Raw genomic sequence first — 26,529 nt, forward strand, 5'->3', positions numbered from 1 at the left:
AAAGAGCCGAGGCGCGCCGAGATTCCTGAAGCGAACACGTTCGCGGAAAAAACGGAACTGAGGCTACGGGCCTCGTGCCGCCTACTTATAACATCCAGTGATGTCAGCGGAGGTCCTCGAGGGCGGCATATCGACGTCATCGACGCAGGATGCAGACGCCGAAGATTTTCCGAAGCAGCACAGCTGTGTCGATTACTGTCATAGATATGGAATACGTCGGAGGACCCAATCCCCTCGAAACAGCCTTATCCCTCGATCTTGGAATATTGTTGCATATGAGAGAAGGGGGAGGAACAGTGAGCACAGTATTTCCTATGAGGGAAGTGCCCCCTACCTTTGTATCAAAAGGTAGAGATTCCTGCGGTAGGCACCGCTCCAGCTCAGTTAACTCCAGCACATTACACAGCTCAATATGTGCACGTCCCTTTCTCTAGACAGGAAGTAAATAAAGCAAACAATCCCTGATATACGAAAGAACCCAGCGGGCTTCTATAAAGAAGTAGAGTCTTTATTGCCATCAGTGCTCACTATGAGTGATCTAGATCTAATATTCCCAGTAATCCTGCCAGCGGACATATAGAAACGGATAAGGAAGGTAGATGAGACGGCCTACGGCGCCACTTGGGCACATTTAATGCAGGAGGATAGAAATAAAGTAGGCGCGAAACCAGGGCCGAATATGACAGCGTTATCAGCACGAATAGTACAAAAATTGAATTCAATGGGACAAATGGACTGCGTGTGTTCAAGGTAAGGACGAGTTGGCTACAGATTTTAATAGATGTGAGAAAGTATTTACAGACTTCAGTGGGCAGGATGTAAGCACGTAAGTGGGAAAAAGGTTATTTGTTGACAAATATGCGAGAGGATTAATACTCCCGATTCAAAACTTAATGACATCAGAAAGTGCATGGCAAGCGAAAACGTGAAGTATTATACATGGCCCAATATTATGAAAATCGGGTGAATACAGAGAAAGAGAAGGAAGCGAAGTAAAGAACAAATTTGAAAACAAGGGTGTTACTCCAGCAAGTATCAGGACACAACAGGGGAAGTGGAAATGCACAGAGCAGGTGTAATTTGAATATGCACGGAGGGCCCTTGGGATTAAATCAATGTGCGTATTGCAGAGAGGAAGGACACTGGCGAGCGCAATGTCCACATTTACAAAACAGAGGTGGGTACGGTCAGAGAAGACAGCACAGAGGGCACCCAGGAACAAATGGCCACAACAGAAACCATATGCAGCAGCACCAGAATAGTCAAGGGAATAGAGCACAGAATCAAGGCCAGGCTCTGAATCAAACTACTTTACCCAGAATCAAAATCATCAGGGTATGCAAAATGGAAATGGAGGAAGAGGCGAGAACATTTTTGATACTCAAACGGGTGCATACTACAATAATAACAGTGACTACACTTCAGATGATGTGTTGTTACCCCAATAGGACAGCCCAAGACAGGGGTCGGAACAAGTATCTATTCCCGTGAATCAGAAAGGACCCTACGTAGAAATGAAAGTCGGGAATGAAGAGCATAGATTCCTCGTAGATACGGGGGCACAAAAGTGCTCGATAGACCATCACTTAGTTCCAGAGATACCACTGTCAGGGCATAAAAATATTTCAGTAGGGTTCGCAGGTACCCCAGTGATTAATCCAGTGTCCCAACCAGTAGCCGTAACAATAGGGCCATTCACTGAGTACTGTCCATTCCTGTTAACAGAGAAATGTGGGGAGAATCTTTTAGGTTTAAACCTATTGAAAAAATTGAGTGCAGTTATTCACTGTACACCATATGGAGTGTTTTTAACTATTTCACCACAAAATGTACCAGTGTCTGAATTTTTGTCCAAACCTTTGCCAGGAGAATTGAGTGACGTGCCAACTTGTATATGGGCAATAGATGATAATGATGTGGGATGCTTGAAGATGGAGCCAGTGAAGATTACATTGAAAGGTTGAGTAACGTTGCAACGTATTCCAAAGTATAAAATTTCAGCAGACGGAGAGAAAGGATTGAAAAGTATTGTGTCTGATTTGGTAAAATTGGGAGTGATTGAAGAGATTACAGGCAGCATATGTAAGAGCCCCATTTTTCCGGTGTATAAGAAAGGAGGTAATGAGGTACCATATTGTTTCATAATTGATTTGAGCGCACTAAACAAGGTAGTAGATCCCCAATTCCCATTGGTTCTGGATGTTACCACAATTTTGAAAAATGATCTCAGCTACTGCAAAGTATTTTAGTGTTATTGATTTGAAAAATGCCTTCATCAGTATTCCAGTACACAAAGAAAGTAGATATCTGTTTGCTTTCACACTAGGAGGGCGATCGTTTACTTTCATGCGCATTCCTCAAGACTACACAGAAAGCCCTAGCATCTATCGCAGAGCATTAAAAGAACAACTAGATATGCTAAAGCTACCAACAGGTTGTGTATTGCTACAATAAATAGACGATCTGTTGATCGCAGCAGACACAGGAGATTTGTAAAGAGTACCATTTTACTATTAACACACTTAGCAGCGCATGGCCACAAAGCCAGCTTAAAAAAGTTTCAGTATTGTCGAAAGGAAGTGGCTTATTTGGTTTACTTACTTTCGAAAGAAGGGAGAAGACTAACGCCAGAGAGAATAGAGACCATTTCTGGTATGCCTATTCCAAAAACACAAAAAGGAGTCAGATCTATAGTAGGCATGGCTTCTTATTGTCGGCAATGGATAGTGAATTTTGCCTTAATTGTGAAGCCGATGGTGGAGTTGACAAAAAGATGTTGCGATGCCCTTGCAGTGAAATGAAGAATGTCAGAGAGCATTTGACTTACTAAAAACTGCATTGTGTTCTGCTCCAATTTTGGGGCCACCAAATTATGAAAATATTTTTAAATTGTTTGTGCATGAGAATGACGGCTGCGCGTTGGCAGTTCTAACACAGGAACAAGGTGGAAGAAATAGGCCACGCAGCTATTTTTCTTCTGCGCTGGACCCTGTAGCGCGCACACTACCACAATGTTAGTGAGCTGTTGCAGCGGCTGCTGCGTCAGTGAAACAAACAGAAGGGATGGTATTGGGGCACACCTTCATTTTGATGGTGCCACATGCCATAGACGTTCTACTCAATAGAACGCAGACACAACACCTCACCTCTGCTAGATTGACTAGATATGAAATTGTGTTGTCGGCACCCCACATCCAAATTATGAGGTGTAGCGCTTTGAATCCAGCAGAATTAATGTCAGTGCCTGGGGAAAACCTTGGTGGAAATGAATCACCCCCCCCATGATTGTTTAATAGTTACTGAGGAAGAAACAAAAGGGAGAATGGATTTAAGTGATACCCCACTAAAAGAACCAGATGGAGAACTGTTTTGTGACGGTTCCTGCTTTAAATTACCTGACAGCACTTCAACTGCTGCATATGCCATCAGCACATTAAAGAGTATTGTGGAGAGCAAAAGAATCCCTTACAACTCTGCACAAGCGGCAGAAATAATAGCATTAACCAGAGCTTGTGAGATAGCGGAGAATCTGAGCGTGGATATATATACTGACAGACAGTACGCCTTTGGCGTGGTTCATAACTTTGGCCGACTCTGGGCTGAGAGAGGTTTCCTAACATCACATGGGGCTAGAATCCAACATGGCCCTTTGTACGATTGCTGTCTGCACCCTTGTGTCCAAAGCACCTAGCAATAATGAAATACGAGGCGCACAAAAAGGTAACATGTAAAGTGGGAGAGGGAAACGCGTTTGCAGACAGAATTGCAAAACAAACGGCCAATGATATGAGAACAAAGATGTTTACAGTACAGTCTGAAGAGGGGCCCTGCATGATAGAGAATGGAATTGCTACTGTCAAAGAGATGCAGGCGGAAGCTACTGTTGATGAAATCCAAGGGTGGGCTGAGGGCTCTGCAGCATTAGATCTGGAGGGTTGTTGGGTGGACAAGATGAACGGGAATTGGATGTTGTCAAATGCGTATGTAAATGCAATGGTCACAATGGCTCACAGCCCCACTCATCTGTGCAAAGAAAATAATTCAACATCTAGCCACAGTTTGGGAAAATCCACTCAAAAAAGAATGCCGAGAGGTTGGTACAGAATTCTATCACGTGCCTACAACACAATGTGGGGAAGGGAACGGTGACACCAACAGGCAGTTTTGGCCCTCCCTCTATGCCATTTGAGGCGATCCATTTTGATTTCATAGAAATGGAGAGATGCCAAAACTTGAAGTATGTCCTAGTGGTTACATGTGCATTCAGCAAATGGGTGGAAGCATATCCATTGAAAGACTGCACTGCTATAAGCACGGCGAAAGTGATGTTAAAGGAATATTTCTCCCCTTTTGGCCTGCCCCGTGTCATATGGTCAGATAATGGTCTGCATTTTGTAGGTGCATTAGTACTACAGATTTGTGCAGGTCTCCAGATCGATAAGCGATTCCATTGTTCGAGACATCCGATGTCGGCCGGTCTTATTGAACACCACAACGGAATCCTGAAATCTAAGATTAGCAAGATATGTGCAGGAAGCAAGTTAAGTTGGGTAGATACGTTACCAATAGCACTATTATGCATGCGAACATCTGTGCAGGCGAGAACTGGGCTCTCCCCATAGGAGATAGTCATGGGGAGACCGGCGAATGTTTGGTGTGCACCTCAGCCGAAGAAACTGAACGAAGTTGAATACCCAGTGCTCAGCATTTATTGTAATCTCCCGATTCAAAAATTGCGTTTGATTCATCAGCAGTTGCAGGAGGCGCTACAGATTAGATATACTGGCCCGGGAACACACACTGGAGCCAGGTGACTGGGTGCTGCTTAAACATTTTGAACGAAAAACATTGTTGGCACCAAGGTGGCGTGGTCCCTATTTGATACTCCAGACAACGCAGACGGCCATTGGTGTGGATGGGCGTAAAGCGTGGATCCACGCCACCCATGCAAAAAAGGTGCTGTCACCATCTGAAAGACTGACTGATCGAGACGACCGGAAAGAAACAGCGGTTCCAGAAACAAAAGAAACAATTGCCAGTTCTTTGCCACGGAAACTGCCTGATTCTGAAACAAAGCTTGATGAGATTGCCATAAAAGAGGAAGGGCAAAGAATGCCCCAACGTTGTCCAGCAGATTCTGCATCACTGCTGGCCAACACCAAGCGAAAAACTCTGTGGCGCCCACCATCCTCTGTTGTGCCACAGCCTGCATCGTCGCCTGGGTGCCCATCATCATCTGTCATTGCCCCCAGGCTGACTCCAAGCTTGAGTCCGGAAGTGCACCCGCACTATTTGTTGATCACACGGTACCAGGAGCAAGGCGGTACAATCTACGAAGTCGGAAAAGGGAGTGATCAAATCTTTGTTTCATCAATCTTTTGTTGCCTCCGTTTCCTATTCTCGAATGAAGTAGGAACCGGAGGCCTAGAGGAGAGCAACGTGAGGGTTGTGCAAGTAAGACAGCCCAAAAGCGAGATTCCTCGGTGCTAACATCAAATCCATGTGTCCTAAAGCAGAGCGGACAAGCGGGGCCAGAAGGCGATTGATAACTGCTCTGAAGTTCTTTAAGCAGTATACTAACGCATAAGAGATCTTGCCCAACGTGTAAGCAATCCAGGCTGCTGAGAACTGGCAGAATAGACAGTTGACATTTATCGAACTCATTGACATTCGGACGAGTGCCGAGAGGAGAGATCCACGACGAGAATCGCTGAGGAAGAAGGACCGTGAGAGAAGATTCAAGAACTAGCTTTTGTCCCCTCCTGCACCATTGCTGACAATGCTGATAATGAATCAAACATAGAAACTGAAAGATTGCATAAAACAAGCTACCGAAAGAATTGCATGCTGACCTTGACGATGATCATGTGCATAATGAGCATAATGGCCCCAGTAATAACAGCACTGGTACTGTGGTATTTTGAGGAGATGCACCCTTTAGAAATTCTCTTACCAATTAGGAACATCTCCACCACCGAAAGCCCTGTTTAGGTAATTACTTACACTCTGTCCCCAATGGAAGAGAGACAGAGAGGGTTATGGAAATACATTACTGAAAATTATGAACATGACACATTCAATTTTGAAAAACAACAACTGGTGGGTGTGTGCTCATTTGCCACAGCATGGTGGCAAAGGAATAGGTTGGTACATGCAGCCACTGACATTAAGTTCTGCATGCAGTGCATCTCTGAGTACATTGTATTATGGAAAATGGAATAAAAGTGAAATGGGTCAATTAGATAGCACAAACATGAATGAATTTGAAGAAATTATTATGAGACCCATAGGTTGCTCAATATTTCATAAAGCACGGATGATAACACCAAAAGCTATGCCCAAACCAATGCCACAAGATAGACCATTTCCTTCTGATCTTATGCGAAATACGATCACAGATGACTTTTCTGGTGGAGACAAAGATGCAGTGCCCCCCCTCTTACAGAGTAAACTACAGCCCATGTTCTGTTCTTTTTTGTTTAAAAAAGAAGGGCTCTTTTTTGTAGGCACATTCACTAGATGTATAAATACAGCGATTATTAATAGGGAAGTAGAGCCAGTGTATGTAGGTGACCCGGTGTATTTCATATGTGGAGATAAAGCATATCCTTGGTTACCTAGAAACTGGGGAGGTACATGCTATTTAGGACTACTGTTCCCAGGAGTGTTTTTCTTAGAAACAGACATAGCCAAACTATATAGACCTAGGCCACGAAGAAGTAATGAAGACGGATTAATAGCAGTAGATGTAGCAAAATCATTTATACAATTTTTGGCCCAAGCAAAAATCTCCTATAATATTCGACGATTATCCAGAATCTTACAACAAAAACAATAAACTGAGCAGATATATTATACAACATGACGTTAGAGGAGAAAGGGGTTAGATCGATGACACTGCAAAACAGAATGGCTCTTGATGTAATCCTGGTTGATCGTGGTGGTGTTTGCAAAATCGTGGGATCAGCGTGCTGTGTATTTGTAAACGACTCCTCTCCCACGATTTGAGGCAATAAGAAACTCCATACCTTAGACGGGGGTTGGGATACAAGTTCCTGGTTCTGGGAATTATTATATTCATGGGGATGGAAACTATTTGCGCTTCTGATAGCAGTACTAGGGATATTCATGACATGTTGCATACACTGCCTACCTGTGATATGCACCGAAATTAGTGAAAGATGTGTACAGACGATAGAGAAAAAGAGCACTAGTAGATCAAGTATCCTTGGTAGAGCAGAGACAAAGACAGTCAAAGAATTCATGTCCATTGACTTGGGTGACAATGAGGAGGAAACTGAAAATATGCAAGATTCAGAGCCTGATTCAGAATCAGAATCTGAAACAGATACGTGGCCGGAAGAGCATGCAATGTACAGATGAGACGTTTGGCATACGGCCAAAAGAGGGTTTGTCGATCCAGAAAAACAGACACCCCTCAATCATGGGGAAATGTACCATGTTGGCCGAAGACCAACCGTCTCATGCTCTTAGTGTTAGTAATACATAATCATAAGCTTGACCGAAGTGCGGCCATTTTAAGGTGACAGAAATCGCCATCTTGTTTTCTCTAACGTTTGCTTATTTCTTTCTGTTCTAAATGCTTCGCTGACATGATATTCTGCTTTACCAGTGTGCAATGCAAGGCCAAGGGAAATATGCTGAAACATAATGTAGCAACCCTGACAGAAATACCCGGTCTCCTCCCGCGCGCTATCCTTGAAAGAGGACAGCGAGGCATCCTAATCATCCCACAGGTGCCAGTGTGTCTCGAAAACAACGTGAAAATACTCGGAACGAACATTAAATTGCTTGAATTATGTTTTTGCAGCCCCCCTTCTCGAGCCCTGTAGAGTCCTGGAGAGAGAGTTGACCCCCAGGACCCAAATAGAAACTAGGAGATTGGAAGGCCTGGAATGTGGCTCCCCCCCCACATGCAGCTTGCTAGCGAGAACAGAAGCATTCTGTTCTTTTCAACAAAGACTTATGTCTGCAGCCTTACAAAATTGCAAACTGTTGCTAAAACAAATGTTTGAGGTGTCATACTCGTCACGATTGTCAATCACCGTACTCCGTTCAAAGGAGATGTGCAAGGGGCGGTTTTTGATGCAACACTACTGATTGTAAGATGTTAGTTTTGTATATATGTAACGGATGTTTGTGTCTCGCGGTCTTGCGTCGCCCGAGGTCTGTTAGACACACGTCGCGGGGCGTGAGACCAGTTGGCCAACTGAGACTATTTACTTTTCAATAAAACCTAGCTTTTGGGAATACAACCTCGTGTCTGGCGTATCAGTTCGTGTGTGGTGACTGTGCCTTGTTTCCACATTCGAGGGTCTCTCAGGCGCACCTTCAGTAGAACAGAGAACATTTCCTCCCACATCTGGAGCAGTTTCTTCAGAGACTAATGAGAAGTCTGTTTGCAAGCGGCACAGGCAATCCATAGAAGATCTGTGACCCAACACTCACGGCAGAGTATTTGGTGGTAGGACATTATAACCTGATGGGGGCACGCTGAACAAAAACAGTGTGACCAGTCATACAACGGGGGGGGGGGGGAATCAGGAGGAAACCTGGAGGAAAAGAAAGACTCAACTGAAAAAGTGGACAAGTGAAAAAATAAAAAACAAGACGCACTGCTACTTAGGCATCCAACAACATCAAATTGGAAAAAGTAACTGGTGGCCATTGCGGGGAGGTAATGGTAGCATGCAGGGGGCTACACTGAGCACACATTCAGCTCTAGGCATAAATTTGAAATAATTTTCTGTGCAAACGGCACTGGTCCTTCCCCCAGGGGACAGACTTGCGTAACTATGGCTGAAAGGGTAGGATCTAGGGACATTTTAACGTTATTTAGAATAGTCGTAGACTACACTGGCTCCCTACTCGAAATAAAGTAGATGAGACAGTGAAACAACTGCATAAACTAATGGAATCAGATAAGTATTTGAATACATACATATCGTTCCCAGTCAATCTCTGCATAGAATCCATTTGGTGCTCCGTTTGCTTTCTTCTACAAAAGGAATAAGAAAATCATGGCAAACAATTAGATGGAACAATGGATACCATTTAAATAGTTTGATATATGTCATCTCCCTCATTAGGACCAACACTTCAAGCATCTATTTGCTATTCTGCGTTTTTGCTCAAAATGAAAGAACAGGAACATTACAATTATATACGTGTTAAGCATTTCTCCATTCAAAATAAATAATTTACAAATAAAATTTTAAAAAAGGGCCATAACAGGTTATGCTGAGAATTACATGGGGCCTGCCATTAACTTTTAATTGATCAACATTCATAGATTCACAATGGGATAAATGTGTGACTGCCACACCAAACAATCATGCAGCAGCATTCAATCCCTTTCTGGAATAATAAGAACAAAACATTACTTACCCCTAGTAATATTCTTTCGACTCATCTTTGATATGTCCAGGTCCAGCTTTGCAGTCTGAAACATTTTTGACAGCGGAGGGTGCTATTATGTCGATGACCGTATAGATAACACACTGCGTCAGTTACATCATTTCTAAGTTTTACCCCTCTTTCTGCAAAGGCGACTTCAGAATTAAATAACCTCCATGGGTGTTAAGAGAAGTAATTTAAGAAATCCACCAACAGTCAGAGGGGTAGACTGGAGGGCGATGAGGAATCGGTGGCAAGAACATCCAGTAGAAAGAACATTACTAGGGGTAAGTCATTTGTTCTTCTAATAGATTGTGCCCTCCCACAGATTACTCATCTTTCATAGACTCCCATAGCAGTTTTGGAATGGAGGTGGGAGAAGTGGAATTCTGATGTTGTGCAGCACTGCTCTTCCAAAGCGAGCCTCCTGGCCCGATAGGGTGAGGGTGTCCAAGCAGTAAGCTTTGAGAAAGTGCGTAGTATGGACCAAGTTGCGGCAATGCAAATATCCTATTCAGTGTCAACCCTCTTTGGAGCACTGAAGTCGTTTTCACTCCTCTGATGGAACAGGCTCTTAGGTTTTCAGGGACATCTTTTACTGTAATGGCGTAGCACTCTGAAATACAGAAGATTATCCAACGTGATAAGTTTGATCAAGGCTTGGCCCAGCCTGTGGCCGGTATAACCAATAAATAGTTGGTCATCTTGCCCGACAGCCATTCAAGAAATGTAGAAACTAAGATCCCTTTTCGGGTCAAGTGTGTGACCGCTCTTCATCCTTAGAAGGGTGAGGAGGAGGATAAAAAGCTGGTCAAGTTATTTTCTGTGTTATAGGGAATTCGGACACAACGTTGGGAAGGATGGAGGGACAAACCCTCAAACATACCTTTTCCTTGGAAAATATTGTAATGGGTGGTTTACAGGGCTTGCAGCTCAATCACTCTGCAGAAGTGATGGCTACTAAAAAGATGGTTTTCAAAGTTAACAACCCAAGTGGACAAGAATGGAGAGGCTCAAATGGAGCCCCCCATTGAGAAGGTTAATACCGGGTTCAAATCCTAGGACAGAACCAGAAAAAGTGTCAAAGTATTTGCAAGTCCGTTGAAATTTAATGACAATTGGCATCTTAAAAGCAAGTGCCTTGCTCTGGCATGCATTTAAATTGATTATTCCGTAAGGTATACCTTGTTGGTTGCCACCTGCATCCACCGATGGGCTGGGTGCAGCAAAAAAGAAATCACTGCAGGTGTATTACAAGTGAAAGGATCAATAGCTTTAGCTTTACACCAGCTAAAAAACATTCAAACTGCAGCAGTGCTTTTGTTGCTCGTCTTCTGGCCGAAAGCAGCACCTCCATGACATCTACTGGGAGGTCCCAGTCTTTAGCATATCCTCTCAGAAAACAGGCTTGAAGGTTCCCATTTCTGGGTGAAGAAAACAGCCACCGCCTTGTAAGAGTAGGTCCACTCTGGGGAAGACAGAATCGAGTGCAGATGGACATGTCTAGAAGGTCCGGGTACCATGTCCTCCTGGCCCAATCCGGAGCAATCAGGATCATGGACTTCCTCATGTAAACAGGAAGTTTAGGAATGATGGGGACTGGTGGGAAAGCGTACAGTAGTGGAAATTCCCAGTACAGTACGAACGTGTCCCCCAGATGTCCTCTCTGAGGAAATTCCCTGGAGCAGAACAGGTTGCATTTCCTGTTGATACTGGACACAAACAGATCTACTTGAGGAGTTCCTAAAAGGCCAAAGATCTCTAGAAGGACTTACTGAGCCAACTCCCACTAGTGGGAGATCGTGTTCTGCCTGCCCAGAGTGTCTGCTGTCGTATTCTCTTCTTCGGCTAGCTGAAGAGCAGATAGAGAACTGTTTTAATAACCCCACAACACTTCTTTTCTTGAGGCAATGCATAGCCACTGTTTTGTCTGTCATTATCAGGACATTCTACCCCTGTATGAACGGCAAAACGGCCATCAGCACCAGTCTGATCACCCCTCAGATCAAATATGTTTATATGTAGCTTTAATTCTGATGGGGAACAAAGTCCACTGATCGTGAGATCCCTCATGAGAGTTCCCCATCCCCTAGGGGGAAAAATCTGTGACTGCAGTCATCTCCGGACAGATTTGCCAAAAAAGTTCCCCTATCACATTCTCCTCGCAGGCCCACCATAGGAGATCCTGTGCAACCATGCTCAGGACCTGAACGTCAGTCATCCTACCTGGGACCATGGATATCTGGGGGCCACTGGAGGGACCTCATCCTTAGGCAGGCCTCTAGCACAAAGAAAATACAGGATGCAATGACGCCCAGCAACCTCAGAAAGTCGAATGCTGGCAGATGTTGGCTGTTCTGAAATCACGTTCACATCTGCAAGATACGTTGAGGCCTCAATTCAGAAGGCTAAGCCCAGTTTGTGTAGGGAGTGGCAGGTACTGTAGAGATGTTCGAGTGGAAAGCGCTCTGAACAGCCAACCGTCTAAGTAGAGAAAGATGTAAATCCCTCCCCTCAGATTCACTGTCACCACAGCCATCAACTTTATGAAGACCCCCGGGGCAGAGGTGAGCCTGAAAGGCAGTACTCAAAACAGAGTGAGAAATTATAAGTTATTCACCGTGTGACTAACGTACTCTTCCAACTACCAAGGCGATGCATGTCCGGCCCCAATCATTAAAGAGGCCACACACAAACTAGCTCCTTTTTATCACTTTATTAATGCTTCCTTCAATTCAGGGTCGATCCCTGACAACCTTAAGGACGCCTGGGTCATCCCGCTAATTAAAAAACCTACCCTTGACCCAAACAACCCTTCAACTACAGACCCATGACAACCGTGCCCTTTTTACTGAAAATTATGGACCGCGCAGCATATCTCCAAATACAGGCATACCTAGAAGCGAACAATCTCCTGGGTCTTGGCCAATCGGGTTTCCGACCTAGACACGGAACAGAAACAGACCTAATCGCTTGATTTATCAGCAGCTTTTGATTTGGTAGACCATCAAATCCTCTGCCACAACTTAAAACTGCTGCTCATTTGTCAAAGGAAGCCACATCCTGGATTAAATCCTTCCTGGCCAACAGAACCATGACAGTTTTCTCACCCACTGCGTCTGCAGAACCATTAACTGTACTATATGGGGTTCCGCAAGGGTCTTGCGTTTCCCCCACCCTTTACAACGTATTTACTAAGCCACTCTTTGATATCCTTGACTATCTGGGTGTCACATACACGAATTATGCGGATGATGCCCAGATACTCATCCCTATCATGGGTGACCATGTATCTGATTCAATCGCGCTCAGGAAGGTTTATGCATTTATCCAGGCTTGGATGGGCCACCATGGGTTTTGTTTGAACGACGAAAAAACAGAGCTACTTATTCTAGGCTCTCGCTTTAGAGTGAACAAATTAGACCCAGCCTTCAAGGCATTCAGTATCAATGGGACCACCATTAATGTGTCCAATGATACCAAAGCCTTGGTATTTATCTTGATTCCACCTTATCCTTCAATAGACAAACTAATGCTGTGGCCTCAGCAGCTGCTTATACATGCAAACTTATAACAGCTTGCAGACACTTCCTCTCTATCACCAATTGCTTAGCCCTTGCCAGAACCCTCATAATGTCCAAGATAGACTATTGCAATGCCCTCTACCTTGCAACTAGCTTCAGGGACATCAATAAATAACAGGTAACTCAAAACAACGGCATTAGGGCTGCCCTTAACATCCCCAGGAAATCACATATATCCGATACCAGACAACCTCCATTGGCTCGCTATTGACCAAACAACAGCACTGAAAACACTTACCTTGACTCATAAGTGGCAAGCAAACTGCGCACCTGAATACTTATCAAACCGCTTCTTGGCTCACATCTACAAAACCTTTGAGATGCACCCAAATCCACTCTCTGCGCATACCCAGATTTAAGTGGCAAAAAGCAGGGGGGTGCCAGCTTCCCAGTCCTGGCAGCAAAACTTTGGAACATTCTGCCTACTACTAGAGCAGTGCCTTCCTGCCACTCCTTCAAGCACAAAGTCAAAAAGTGGCTCTTTGACCAGGATTTAGCTGCTGCTCACCCATAACTCTCTTGCGGCATGTCATAACCTAATAACATAGGTATGCCACAGTTGGAAAATATGCAACTGTACTACTGTATATATTTTATGTATATTGTATTTCTGTAAATTGGTAACTATTTAACTGTATATAACTACATGTAATTTGCATTGTCTCTGCACGTATGTACCACTAAGAACTATCATTATTGTAATGTAACCACTTCAACTACAGTATGCGCCCAGGTGCGCTATACAAATAAAACAAATACAAATGGAAGCCTTTGAGGCCTGATAGCCTGGCCTCGAGCCACCGAAAGTGACGAACAGGGAGTCCGACTTGCGGAAGTCTAAGTAGAATTTCAGGGCACGCCTGACATCCAGGCAGTGCAGTACTCTGTGCTTCGTCCCTGGGATCAGAAAAGAACGTCGGAAAGGACCATTTCCTCATTCAAGCGAAACACAGAAGGAACCTTGGGCAGAAATGCCGGGTGCTCCGCATGACTATCTTGTCCCTGTGAAAGGTGGTATATGGTTCAGAGGTGACCAGCGCCTGAATCTCACTAACTCTGCGAGCCGAGGTAAGACCGACTAGTAAGGCTGTCTTGATGGTGACCAGCCTAATGTCCACAGACGCCATTGGCTCGAATGGTTTGTGTGCCAGGGCGCCCAAGACTCTATTCAGGTCCCACACTGGGTGCGGTCTCTTGACGGGCGGGTAGAGCCCTGGGAGACCGGTCAGGTGTTTGATGATAGGGTTGGAGGAGGAAAACATGCCTTCCTCCGAGTTCCTGTAAGCCGCAATGGCTGCGAGGTATGTATGGCAGGTGTCGACCTGCAAGCCTGATTGAGCTAGGTGCGCAGAAAAAGAGCACATCATCTAGATTGCAGGCCAAAGGGTCAATTCCCTTGGAGACTGCCCAGAGGCAGTACGTGGTCCATTTATTCTTTTACTGGGCCCTGGTGGCTTTGCTCCCGGCGCCCTGTATCATCTCCAGATTGGCGCGAGAGGCTAAGGTGCCGAAGCGTTACCTGCTCAGGTACCACGCTGTGAGGGCTAGTTTCCCAGGCACGGGATGGATGATCCTGTCCCCCCTGCTGCGCCAGAAGATGTGCTGGGCCCGTCGGGAGGTGCATCGGGGGCACCTCAGAGGATGAGAAGCTCGGAAAACCAATGACTGGCCGGCCACCATGGAGCAATCAGAATGAAGCAGAGCCGGTGCGACTCCTTGATCTTGCAAAGCACCCTGTGGATCAGGGGAGTGGGCGGAAAGACATAGGCCTTCATGCTGGTCCACTGGAGGTGAAATGCATCCCCCAGAGAGTCAGGGCCCTGACCCTCCCAGGATGCGAACTGGGGGCACTTCTTGTTGTGCCAGGTGGCCAAGATATCCACTTGGGGGGACCCCACCTGTTGAAGATCTCCTGAGTAACAAGGTTGTTTAGCTGCCACTCGTAATTGTCCGCTCACAGCCTGATGAGCCTGTCCGCCTCCAGGTTGGATTCCCCCGGGAGGTGGACTGCCGAGAGGTAAATTTAGTTTTCCAAGGCCCAGTCCCACATGCTGATCGCCAGTCTGAACAGAGGAGGGGATCTGGTGCCTCCCTGCTTGTTGACGTAGTACATGCTGGTTGAGTTGTCTGGATGAGGACAACCTTGCCCTTGAGGAGTGGCCGGAATGCTTTGAGCGCTAGCCAGATGGCGTTCAGATCCAACCAGTTGATGTAGTATTCCCGCTCCCGTCAAGTCCAGGTGCTGTGGACCTGGAAATCGTCCATGGTGGCTCCCCAGCCCTCGAGCGAGGAGTCTGTGGTGGTGGTGGCCTGCAGAGAAGGTGGCCGGAAGGGCTTGCCTGTCCGTAGATTACAGTCCCTGGACCACCAAGTTAAGTCCGGGTGGAGAGATGGAGGAACGTTGATCATTTCGGATTGAGAGCCCCGTTCCCGACTCCATGAGGCCGCGAAGTGCAGCTGAATCCTTCTCATCCTTAGTCTTGTGTGTGGAACGGCTAGCAGAACCTCCGCTAATAGACCCAGGAGATGTTGATACCACCAAGCCGAGGTCAATTCTCTGCTGAGGAAGTGGATGGTGGCCCCCTTGATGGCCGAGATCTTGTCTTCCGACAGGAAGACCTTCTCAGAGCATGTGCCCCAAATGAGTCCCAGGAACGTCAGTCTGCGTAGGGAGCAGCTGCGACTTCTTGAGGTTCAGCGAGAAGCCCAGGTCGTGCAGTGTGTTCCTAAGGGCATGGGAGGCATGGTAAGTTGTCTCTGGAGATGTGGCCCTGACAATCCAGTCGTCAAGATATGGCTAGATGTGGAGGCCCTGCTCCCTGAGGAGGGGCGCTACTGCATTCATGAGTCTGGTAAAGACCCTGGGGGCCAAGTTGAGGCCAAACGGGAGGACCTTGCATTGAAAACGGTTTCCCATGATCCTGAACCGTAGAAAAGAACGATGGGGCTGCCAAATCGGGACATGTAGGTACGCGTCCTTCGGCTCTAGGGAGGCCATCCAGTCTTCCTTGTCCAATGTCTCTGCTAGAAAAGCTGTCGTAACCATCTTGAATTTTTGCAGGGGTAAGGAGAGGTTGAGGGTGGAAAGGTTCAGCACAACTCTTAGGCCGCCTGGTGGTTCTTCTGAGTGGCGAAAAGCCTGGAGTAGAAGCCGAAACCTCGCTGGGAGGCTGGAACTTTCTCCACTGCCTGGCTCTCTACGAGCGACTGGATCTCAGCCAAAAGAGTTGCTGTCCCAACCTGTGGGAGTGGAGGGGAGGTGGGAGGGTGGAGAGGCTGGGATGGGATGGGATGGGAATGGTAGGCGGTACCCTGTGGATACTACGGATAGGATCCAGGAGTCCGCGAAATTCTGCCACCAGAAATGTGCATGAGAGCAAGCCTGCCCCCCACCGGAGACATGTGGACCCGAAGGGGCGTGTCATGCCTTCTTTACCTCAGAGGCTGAGGGGGACTGAAAAAAGCCCTTACTCCACCCCTCTCTGACACCTCCCCCCCTTTTTGTTGTTTGCGCTGGCTCCGAGACGGCGAGCGGTCCGGCTGCCTGGATCTGTGTTCCAGGAAGCCGTGGAACCCTCCATATGTACGACCCTGCTCTGAGCGTTGCTGAGATTGGGTGTAAGATTTTGGTGTGTAAGAATGGACAAAGACTTTGCCCTTTGTGAGCGGTTCTTTTTGTCCAGCTCTTCATGTGTAGAGGAAGGGAAGAGGCCCCCGCCCCTGAACGGTAGATCTAGAATGCGCTCCTGGATGTCCGGGTTGAACTTCGTAGCCTGGAGCCAGGCTGTTCTCCTCATGTCCGTGGCAATACAGATGGCCCGTCCCAAGGTATCGATATGAGCCACTGTGGATTCCATGTGGTCATGCGCCACGAGCTTGGCCTCCACTAGCCCCGCCTTGAAGCGTGATTGGCATTGGGAGGGGAATTCCCTGGAGGAAGTCCGCAATTTCCCGCCATAACCGTTGGTTGGCGGCAGCCAACATGGCATCTGCATTGGCCTGACGCAGGTGCAGGGAAGCTTTGGAGTAGATCTTGTTGTAAGCCTCCAAGATCTTCTCCTTGCCTAGCAGCGCCGCAGAGGAGGCGGCTGAGGACGACTGAGGCTTGGAATAAAATGACACTGCAGCGATCACTGAGGAGTTTGGCTAAGAATGGGTCGAGAGCAAGAGTGTCCTCCTCCATCTGCCTGTACTTGGCATACAGGTGTCGGTTGACCGGCTGGAGACCGAGTGGAGCTTGAGCCAACCCTTCTTGGCCAGGGAGACTACAACAGTTTGCAGTGGAATTCCTGTGTTGGCAGAGGGGCGTCTTGAGGACTTCGGCCAGAACCCCCTCTGCGGGCTGTTCGACCTTGGGTTGAGGGAGACCTAGGTACTCCGCCAGGCCAGCAAGACGTTCGTAGAAGGCCCTGGCTGAGGATGGCGTGTCCGGATCCTCCTCCTCGCCCGTGTCCTGCGGATCCAGAGGATCTTGTGGATGAGTAGATGGCGCCGGAAGCTGGGGTACCGAGACCGCAGCCAGAGGCTGAGGAGGCGGCAAAGGTTGCAGAGTTGGCTGTGGAGGAGGCAGCTGCACCGGGTCAGGGAGCCTGATGGAGGAGTCTGTAGTGCTGCTAGCATTGCGGGGAGGACTTCCGACTGCGTCCTTGACGATAACCCCATCTGAGGAGACCTCATGAGGCCGAGGAATTTATAGAAGAGCCTCTCCTCAATGGCAGGGGGTACCGACGGGGTAACGGGGGACTGCTGGAGCCGCTGCGTACCCAGTCCGTATGAGCGCATGGGAAAGTTGCCATGTGCATATGAAGGGTAGACTGTAGGCCACATACCTGGTTGCGACCAGTCCTACCTTGACACTCCTTCGCCGAATTCGTGGAATGGCGTCTGATGGGTGTTCCTGTCTGGTGCGGTGGCCATTTTGTCGAGCTGCCTGCCATGTGCCTGCGACGTGTTGCCCAGCCCCATCCAAGACCTGGATCACTAGACCTACCCTGCTCCTCATGCCTCGGCCCGGTAGGTGTGCCACCCTCGACCCAGGGGTCGGTAGAGCTGCGTATAGGCGCCCCATCGGACGTATTGCCGGTATTAGGACGTAGCCCCTCGGGTGTAGACCCGGTACAAGAACTTTCCAGTCCCTCGACACTGCGTCCGGGAACCCTGGACCTGAAGGCCAGTAGCTGAAGCAGCCTCAGTGCACATGCTGGTGGAAGGACCTGGCCGGTCCCTCCCATGCGGGAGCGTCACTGGGAAGAGATTTCGCTTGCGGGGTGCGCTGGAAAATATCGGCCCTACCTCGGACCTGGGACGATGTTTCACAAAGTTCTTGAGATCCTCTGGCGGCGACTTCTGGAAGAGCTCCCTCCACCTGGCTAGTCTGTTCTTCAGCGCCTTCGAGGACAGTAAGTCACACGACAAACATGATTGTCAATTGTGGTCTTGGCCAAGGCAAAGTAGGCAGAGGGCGTGGGGATCTGAAGATGGGAAGAGCCCGTTGCAGGATGGACACCTGCTGCACCCTGTAGAAGTCGACATGCAACGGGGAGGAGCGTGACGCCTGAGGACCAAGTACCTGAATGACAAAAAAAGACAAAGAAGTATCCATGCGTGGCATTACATGGCCGAAGCCAAACCCAGGAGCGCTGGTGAATTTGGCCCGTTCTGGTCGACGCTGAAAAGGGGACGGAGGTGTGGCGCCGGAGGGCGGAGTCAGTGAAGCGCAAGCTCCCTGGGCTGCGCCCCCCACCCCCCTAAATTTAAAGGGGAAGAAGGTTTTTCTGGTCAAAAAGGTTCTGTCTCCCATCCCTTGGAAGGGACGCCCATACAATATGGAGGAAAGGGGACAGGATGTAAGAGTACTGCCAAGGGCAAACATCAGGTATCTTCTGTGCTTGGGATGTATAGGCACATGAAAATAAGCATCCTGAAGATCGAGGGACACCATCCAATTCTGGAGCTGAATCCCTGGAGGATCTGTGAAAGAGTGACCATCTTGAATCTGTCCTTCCTGAGGAACTTGTTCAAGCTTCTCAGGTCCAAGATGGGTCGCAGTCCTCAGTCTTTCTAGAAAACCAAGAAATAGGTGGAGTACCAATCCTGGTATTGTTCTGCTAGAGGTACCCTTTCCACAGCACCTTTCTCCAGCAGGGAAATCTCATGTAGAATGACCAGAACGAGATTGCTTGCTCAGAGGATAATCTCGGGGCCTCTGTAGACATGGGAGACAGTACCACTGAGCCACTGTGACAGGTCCCTGCATCTGAAGTAATGCAATGCCATTCTTGCAGATACTGGGTCAGGCTGCCACCAGAGTCCTGTGGGCAATGTGCTCAGAGGTTTTGTGGCTGTGGCACAGGACAGTGAGGAGGTGGCTGCCCAAGTAGTTTTTCCTCCACGGCCTCTGGGGGCATGTCTGAAACTCCTTTGTCCTCTCTGGGTGACTTGCCCTCTTCCCCTTTGGCCAAAAGAGAAGTAATAACGAAATGAACGCACTCACCAATTCTGCAACGCAGGTGTTTCAGCTGACGGGTGACTGCCCCTAAAGATTTCGCAGCAGCCTTAGAAGTTTGCAGCTTTTCTAAGCGGTTACCTGGCTTTGGTCCAAAAAGTTGGACCCCACAAAGGGCATGGTCCAGGATGCACGAGTGGCGTATGGAGACATAAGAAGAAATGCTCCCAGCGGCCGCTGACATTCTCCTCCATTATTCAGACCTCCCGAGCACATACTGTGGAGGGTACAAACTGCCCTCACGCCCTCACGTCTGGATGTCCTGGCAACAATCTGCCGCAACTCCAACCGAAATCGGGGGCGTGAAGCAGGCACACGGACCGTCTGACCGCACCATCTTGGGGACCAAATAGGAGCTGTTGGCGCCTCTTAGGTGCCCGAGCCCCGGAGACGCAGCGCCAAGCCTGCGATGTGCTGGCCCGAACGCCGGAAGACAAGGGACTCGAGCACACAGACCCCCCCCCTCCCCAGTCCCTGTACGCACTGGAGAACTGGGATAGTGAGCCCGCAGAGAAGCTGCACATTGCCAGCTACATGAGAGCGGCTGCTCCTGCGGTCCCGAACACTTGGGGCTTCCCCACCAGGATCTTCGGGCACGGACAAATACGGAACGGGCCTGGTGACCAGATCTGCAACTGTGGGCCACGTGGAGGAGATCTAGTGTAACTGGCTAACACCCCCCCCCCTGACCATTGGCTGCAGCCCTCTAATACAGCAGGCCGCCCCGTGAGCGGCCAAGAAACCTCAGCAGTCCTGTGCCTGGACACGTGAGTTGTAGGGTGCCTGGGGCTGCCACTACCCTGAGTGCCCACTGACATACTGGGGCCCACCCCGGCAGCACCTGGATCCGAGGCAGTGCCTGGGGCACTCCCCCTCTTCCTGCAGCCCTGATCTCCCCTCTGGCCGATGCAGATCCTGCCGCACACGGCCCCCCCAGGCCTGAGCAGCTGTGGTGGGAGAGCCCTTCCCCCCCCCTCACCCCCTGGTACGTGGCTGACACTACTGTGGACCCTCCGACCCATCTCCTTCTACAAGATGGCAGTTATAGGCGTGCCTCCACAGCTCATACCGCAGACCTTTGCCCAGGACTCCTGACCTCTGGGGTACCGGCCTTCTTTCCACGCTAGGTGCCCTTGGTATCCGCCCATCCGGACGCAAACCACTAGAAACACCAAAACGTCTGTGTCCCACTGGTGGTGTAAAATCACGGGTCCCTGTTCATCCCCGGACAGGCGGTTCACCCCCCTGCCCCCCACTCTCTGTGGAACGAGGCACTAAGGCTGGGACGGAGTACAGGATGGGGGGCTGGGGAAACTGCTTTTCATGGCAGTCATTACAGCAACTTCTCTCAACATTCAGGAACCGGGGTGGGCCAGGCCTTCGGGCAGCTATACCAGGTCGCAGTGAGGTATGGAACAGGGTCAAAGTGGGGTAACAGTACCCTCTGCCCACCAGGGCCCCAGATTGAACCGGAGTGGGGATTCCTTCCCTTCACGGTGCGCTACCATTGTACTTATCCCAATGGCACAAGAGAGTCAACAAACTCTGCTCACGTGGAATGTCAATGGACTGGACTCTGGGGTGAAACGGCAGCTGGTCCTCCAACAACTGAATAGGTACTCGTCGGATATCGCCCTCCTGTCTGGAGACGCACCTCATGGGCACGGAATGTTAAGTTCTTCAAGAGATCCAATTACGCAACGACCTTCCATGCAGGGTTCTCTAGTGGGTCCCGGGGTACCATGATCCTCATGCATAAACTGGTCCCATTCCAATTGACAGGGCGCCATACGGACCAGAGGGGATGCTTTGTGTTGGTCACTGGTGACACATTGGGAGGGTCTCCTGGGGGATTGTAGCCATGTATGCCCCCCCCCCTCCGCTTACCCTTGAGCTCCTCAACAACCTCCAGGAGGCAATGCTTGGAAAACGGACAGTAAATTGAGCACTGGGGAAAGACTTCAATGAGGTGATCAGGGATAGGTCCCATGTGGGTAGTAGGAACGCTCGAACACACACCAAACTCTACTCCTTCGCGTTAGCACTTGGGTGGGTGAACGCATGGCACGCTCTTCACCCTGCGGATTTCGGCTACTCTTTTCTAACACCCATAAATCGATTTCCCGTATATATTATTTCTTTGTCCCCAAGGATATGTCACACATGCTCAAACCTGCCACATATCTAGCCAGAGGTATCTCAAATCATTCCCCCCTTCTTCTCACTTTAAAACTGGCCCCAAACCAAGCCCCAACCCTCCAGAGACAATGCGTACTATCTGGGGATCCATGCAGTAAACAAGGGCCTCGTGCAGAAGACAATCATTTTCTTTAAACAAAGGCTCAGTAGCCAGCCCGATCACACTCTGGGAGGGGTACAAGGTGCTGCTCCGTGGAGATGCCCTCTCTGGTCATGGCACATCGCTGGTAACAAGTCAAAGACATCAGTGAAAAAGAAGAGACAGCAATGAGGGCCGAAGAGGAGTACTTCACCTTAGGGACATCGGAGTCTAGGGAAGCAATGTTAACAGCCAAAGTATTATTTAAGAACTTGGCTCTAGACAATGCCAAGACTGCTCACATGACTATGCACAGCCAGATTTATGCCACCAGGGATAAAGCCGGCAAAGCCCTGGTTTGGTTCGAGAGAAGGGGGAATGATGGGGACATGTCGGAGCCATTTAAGGTGTAGAAGGGGATTTGCTCCTAGAGGACGCAGATATAGCGAACGCCTTTGCCACCTTCTATGAAACTCTATGCCTCCAGAGAGGCCACACCTGAGGGGGCGACCCCGCCTTACCTGGACTCCATCAAACTCCCCATGCTCTCCGGGGCCCAGTTGGAGACCGAGGTCACAGAGGAAGAGGTAGCCACAGCTCTGTCCCAGCTTAAATCCAGGAAATCTCTGGGACCTAACGGATTCCTGGTGGAAATCTGGCGGCAAATGGGGACGTGGTGGTGGGACACATGCACTGCATGCTACTGCACTCTTAGACAGAGGGGACGCCTCCACACGACCTCAGACAAGCCACCATAGTGTTAATTCCCAAACTTTGTAAGCCCCCAGACCTATGCGCCTCATATCGGCCCATCTCGCTCATTAATGGGGAGGCCAAGATCCTAGCCCAGGTCCTGGCCAACAGAATGCTTGGGGTCATCCAAACTTTAGTCCATCTGGACCAATGTGGATTTTCCGGGCATGAACCCGCAAGGATGAATCTGCGCAGGGTCCACTTTGCAATTAGTCAAGCTGGGGTGATCAAGGAGCCACTTTCTCTACGCGCAGTGGACTTCGGAAAAGCCTTCGACTCGGTGGGGGTGAACTGCTCTATAGAATATCATGGACCGTATGGGATTCAGACCCAACTTCATGTTGTGGGTCAAGATACTGTACACTGTCCCAGAAGCGGCAGTCCGAGTGAAGGGGGTTTCCTCCAGACCCTTTCCATTGGGCAGGGGAACCAGGCAGGAGGGCCCCTTCTCCCTGCTCCTTTTCATACTGGCTCTCCGGCTACGGACTTCCTGTGGGTGGTCGGGGTTCATATGGCCATGGGGGAGAGTGGACCGGGTTTCATTATATGCAGATGATTTGCTTATCTATAGGAGCAACCCTATAGTATCTTGTCCCGAAGTCACAAATCCTCACGGAATACCAGGAGTTCTGTGGGCTTAAAGTTAACAAACAGTCCATCTACTTCCCACTCCGGGGAGGAGCGGAAGAGATCCCACCGTAATGGCCCTACTCAGTCTCCATCTAAAGCTTTGTCTACTTGGGTATCCGGGTGAACCCCAAATCTGATGACTTCCTTAGGCTTAAAGGCATGGTCTAGTAAAACATTTTATTTACAAAATAGATAGGCAACATAAAAAAAAATACTAGCTTTCTCTTTTTTAAAACTTCCTATGTAAAATTTTGAGGTATTCAAGCTCAAAATTCGCAAAAGCAAGCACATGGGCGCATCCATTTTGTGAAATGGATGCCCTCCTGTGCTGGCTTTTGCGGCACTAATGAAGGAAAAGCCAGCCAGCTGTAGTAAACAAAAGCTACCGCTGGGTGGCTTTCCCTTCATTAGTGATGTACGCGGAGGACGGGGACCGGAGACCAGAGCAGGAATGCTGCAGCTGAATCTCGGTAAGTGCTATTTATTTAAAAAAAAAAATAAGCACTAGCTGCGGTTTGGAGGAGCCCGGAAAACTTAGAAATAAAACCGCAGCTTTAAAAACGTTGTATTTATGTTTGCAGCCGCTTTTGAAGCGACCGCAAACATAAATACAATGTTATTGTGTTGGAAAACGCTGCGGTTTTTCTTTCCAAGTTTCTCAGGCTCCTCCGGCTCGGAGGAGCCTGAGAAACTCGGAAAGAAAAAACGCAGCGTTTTCCAATACAACCGCGTTGTGTTTCTTCCTGAATCTGCTTTCCCATTTGGGGCTCTCGGGCTCCCCACGAGGAGCCCGAGAGCCGCAAATGGGAAAGCAGATTCAGGCAGAAACAACGCGGCATTGCGGAAAACAACCGCGTTGTTTCTGCCTGAATCTGCTTTCCCATTTGGGGCTCTCGGGCTCCCCGTGGGGAGCCCGAGAGCCCCAAATGGGAAAGCAGATTTAGGCCGTAACAACGCAGCATTTAGCATTTCCCATTTGGGGCTCTCCGAGAGCCCCAAATGGGAAATCAGCTGTAGGCAGAAACACTATGCGGCATGTAAACACAGCCGCGTTGTGTTTCTGCCTGCTGTGGCTTTCACTTTGGGTCTCCGGTGCTCCACCGGAGACCCAAAGTGATAGCCACAGCAGGCAGAAACAACGCGGTTGTGTTGGAAAACGCTGCGGTTTTTCTTTCCGAGTTTCTCAGGCTCCTCCGAGCCGGAGGAGCCTGAGAAACTCTGAAAGAAAAACCAGAGCGTTTTCCAACACAATAACGTTGTATTTATGTTTGCGGTCGCTTCAAAAGCGACCGCAAACATAAATACATTTTTAAAGCTGTGGTTTTATTTCTAAGTTTTCCGGGCTCCTCCAGCCCGGAAAACTTAGAAAAAGAAACGCAGCTAGTGCTTATTTTTAAAAAAAATAAATAGCACTTACCGAGATTCAGCTGCAGCTTTCCTGCTCTGGTCTCCGGTCCCCATCCTCCCCGTACATCACTAATGAAGGGAAAGCCACCCAGCGGTAGCTTTTGTTTACTACAGCTGGCTGGCTTTTCCTTCATTAGTGCCGCAAAAGCAAAAGCCAGCACAGGAGGGCATCCATTTCACAAAATGGATGCACCCATGTGCTTGCTTTTGCGAATTTTGAGCTTGAATAGCTCAAAATTTTACATAGGAAGTTTTAAAAAAGAGAATGCTAATTTTTTTTGTTGCTTATCTATTTTGTAAATAACATTTTTTACTAGACCATGGCTTTAACCTGCGGTAAGCAGATTTGAGGCGGATGTTGCCCACTGGCAATCACTCCCAGTAGGTTTGCTGGGAAGGGCTGCCCTCTTCAAAATGCTCTCCCTCCCAAGATTCCTCTACACCACGCAGAACGCCCCCCCCCCCCAGCCCCATGCCCCTGTACGATCTTCCTCACTATAGAATCTGCCCTCCGGAAACTCCTCTGGAGCGGGAAGCGACCCTGCATTGCGTTGACCGACCGCTGTAGCGTGATCTGGGAAGGGGGTTTGGGCATCCCCTGTCTGAGGGCTTATTGGGCGGTAGAGCTCAGGGTCTTGAATGAATGGCTCCACGCAGACCCTGCTCTGCCACATATTGGGAATGAGATTGGTTACATGGGTGGAAGAACACCCCCCCCCACACCCTCTGCCACCCCTACAGGTCCGATATGGACCAGAAATCACAGTGGCCGACCGGCCAGAGATGATACGGCAGAGTCACACGGTGTGGGTGGAGGCGCTCCAATTCATTGGGTGGGGTGGGAGGCCGACAATAAGACAACCCTTGTGGGGTAACCGGTATATCCCTGAGGTCCCGACAATGGGCCCCTTCCCAAGCTGGGAGGCCTTGGGGATACGAACCCAGACAGAAGTGTTACAAGACAGGCACATGAAGCCGTTCGAGGCAATGCAGGAGGAGTTTGGTCACCCTTCTGGAGACATATATAGATATATACAATTGAAGCATGCCCTCCGTGCCCAGTTCTCTGTCCTTTCAGACATTCCAGAATGCTCCCCCCTCAAGGTTAACCTTCAGACATGGATTCTGGTAAAGCCCACGTCGACACTAAGTGATCACAGCATTTGGGGCCCAAGAGCTAGCCGGCCTGCGGGTAAAGTGGGAAAGACTGCTGGACGCCTTGGAGTCGGAGGAGTGGTTGGAGGCAGACATAGGGATAGATGTCAAACTCAGGGTCATACAATACAAAATACTTCACCAGGCTTACTGCTCCCTGGCCACGATGGTTAAATGGGGGCTGGTGGACGACGCACATTATTTGAAATGTCATAGGGTGGTTGGCTTCTTTTACCATATGCTATGGGAATGCAAGGTTATACACACATTTTGGTGCAAGTGCATTGATGAAATAAACAAGGTTCTAGACTCCCTAATTTTGCCGGAACCCAAAATGGCACTCCGGGGTATCTGGGGTGACGGAGACCACACGGGCTGAAAAAACATTCCTCGCTGGTGCGCTGGGCCTAATTAAGAGGCTTGTGGCCACCACATGGGGGGGCCCCAGAAGGTCCGACCCCAAGTAGATGGACCAATGAAATGGACAGGTGTGCGTCCCTTGGGAAGCAGATATGCAATGCCAAGGATTGTCCGGGGAAATTCCTGAAAGTGTGGGGTAAATGGACTGGTGTATAATGCAGAGGCAACTAGGAGTTCCGGACCGGGAGCGGCCGTTGTGGACTCCATCCCTTGTCGCCACAGTGCCCCAACCTTGTCCTGCTTTGGAATGTCACTCACAAGAACTGCACTGCAACCTGGTCATGAGGGTCCGGTTGTTGACTGCAATTTGTTCTCTTGGTTTCGTTTAATTGCAACTTTTGAATACCATTCTGCCGTTATAAAAGTTGATGCGATGGGTA

At 48.9% G+C, this 26,529-nt stretch overlaps 1 protein-coding gene across 11 annotated transcripts in view; it reads right to left on the bottom strand.

Moving 5' to 3' along the window:
- SGIP1 (SH3GL interacting endocytic adaptor 1) overlaps positions 1 to 26,529 on the bottom strand; it is a 1,655,639-nt gene that overhangs the window by 1,275,297 nt on the left and 353,813 nt on the right. For all 11 annotated transcript variants that reach the window (XM_069641969.1, XM_069641968.1, XM_069641966.1 and 8 more), the window contains exon 4: positions 8,963 to 9,019. In XM_069641969.1, coding sequence (XP_069498070.1) covers positions 8,963 to 9,019 — 57 coding nt within the window. The remainder of the gene's footprint in view (positions 1 to 8,962; positions 9,020 to 26,529) is intronic.

This window comes from Ambystoma mexicanum, chromosome 1q (assembly GCF_040938575.1).
Source record: "Ambystoma mexicanum isolate Mex_15411 chromosome 1q, UKY_AmexF1_1, whole genome shotgun sequence".
Classification (NCBI taxonomy): domain Eukaryota; kingdom Metazoa; phylum Chordata; class Amphibia; order Caudata; family Ambystomatidae; genus Ambystoma; species Ambystoma mexicanum.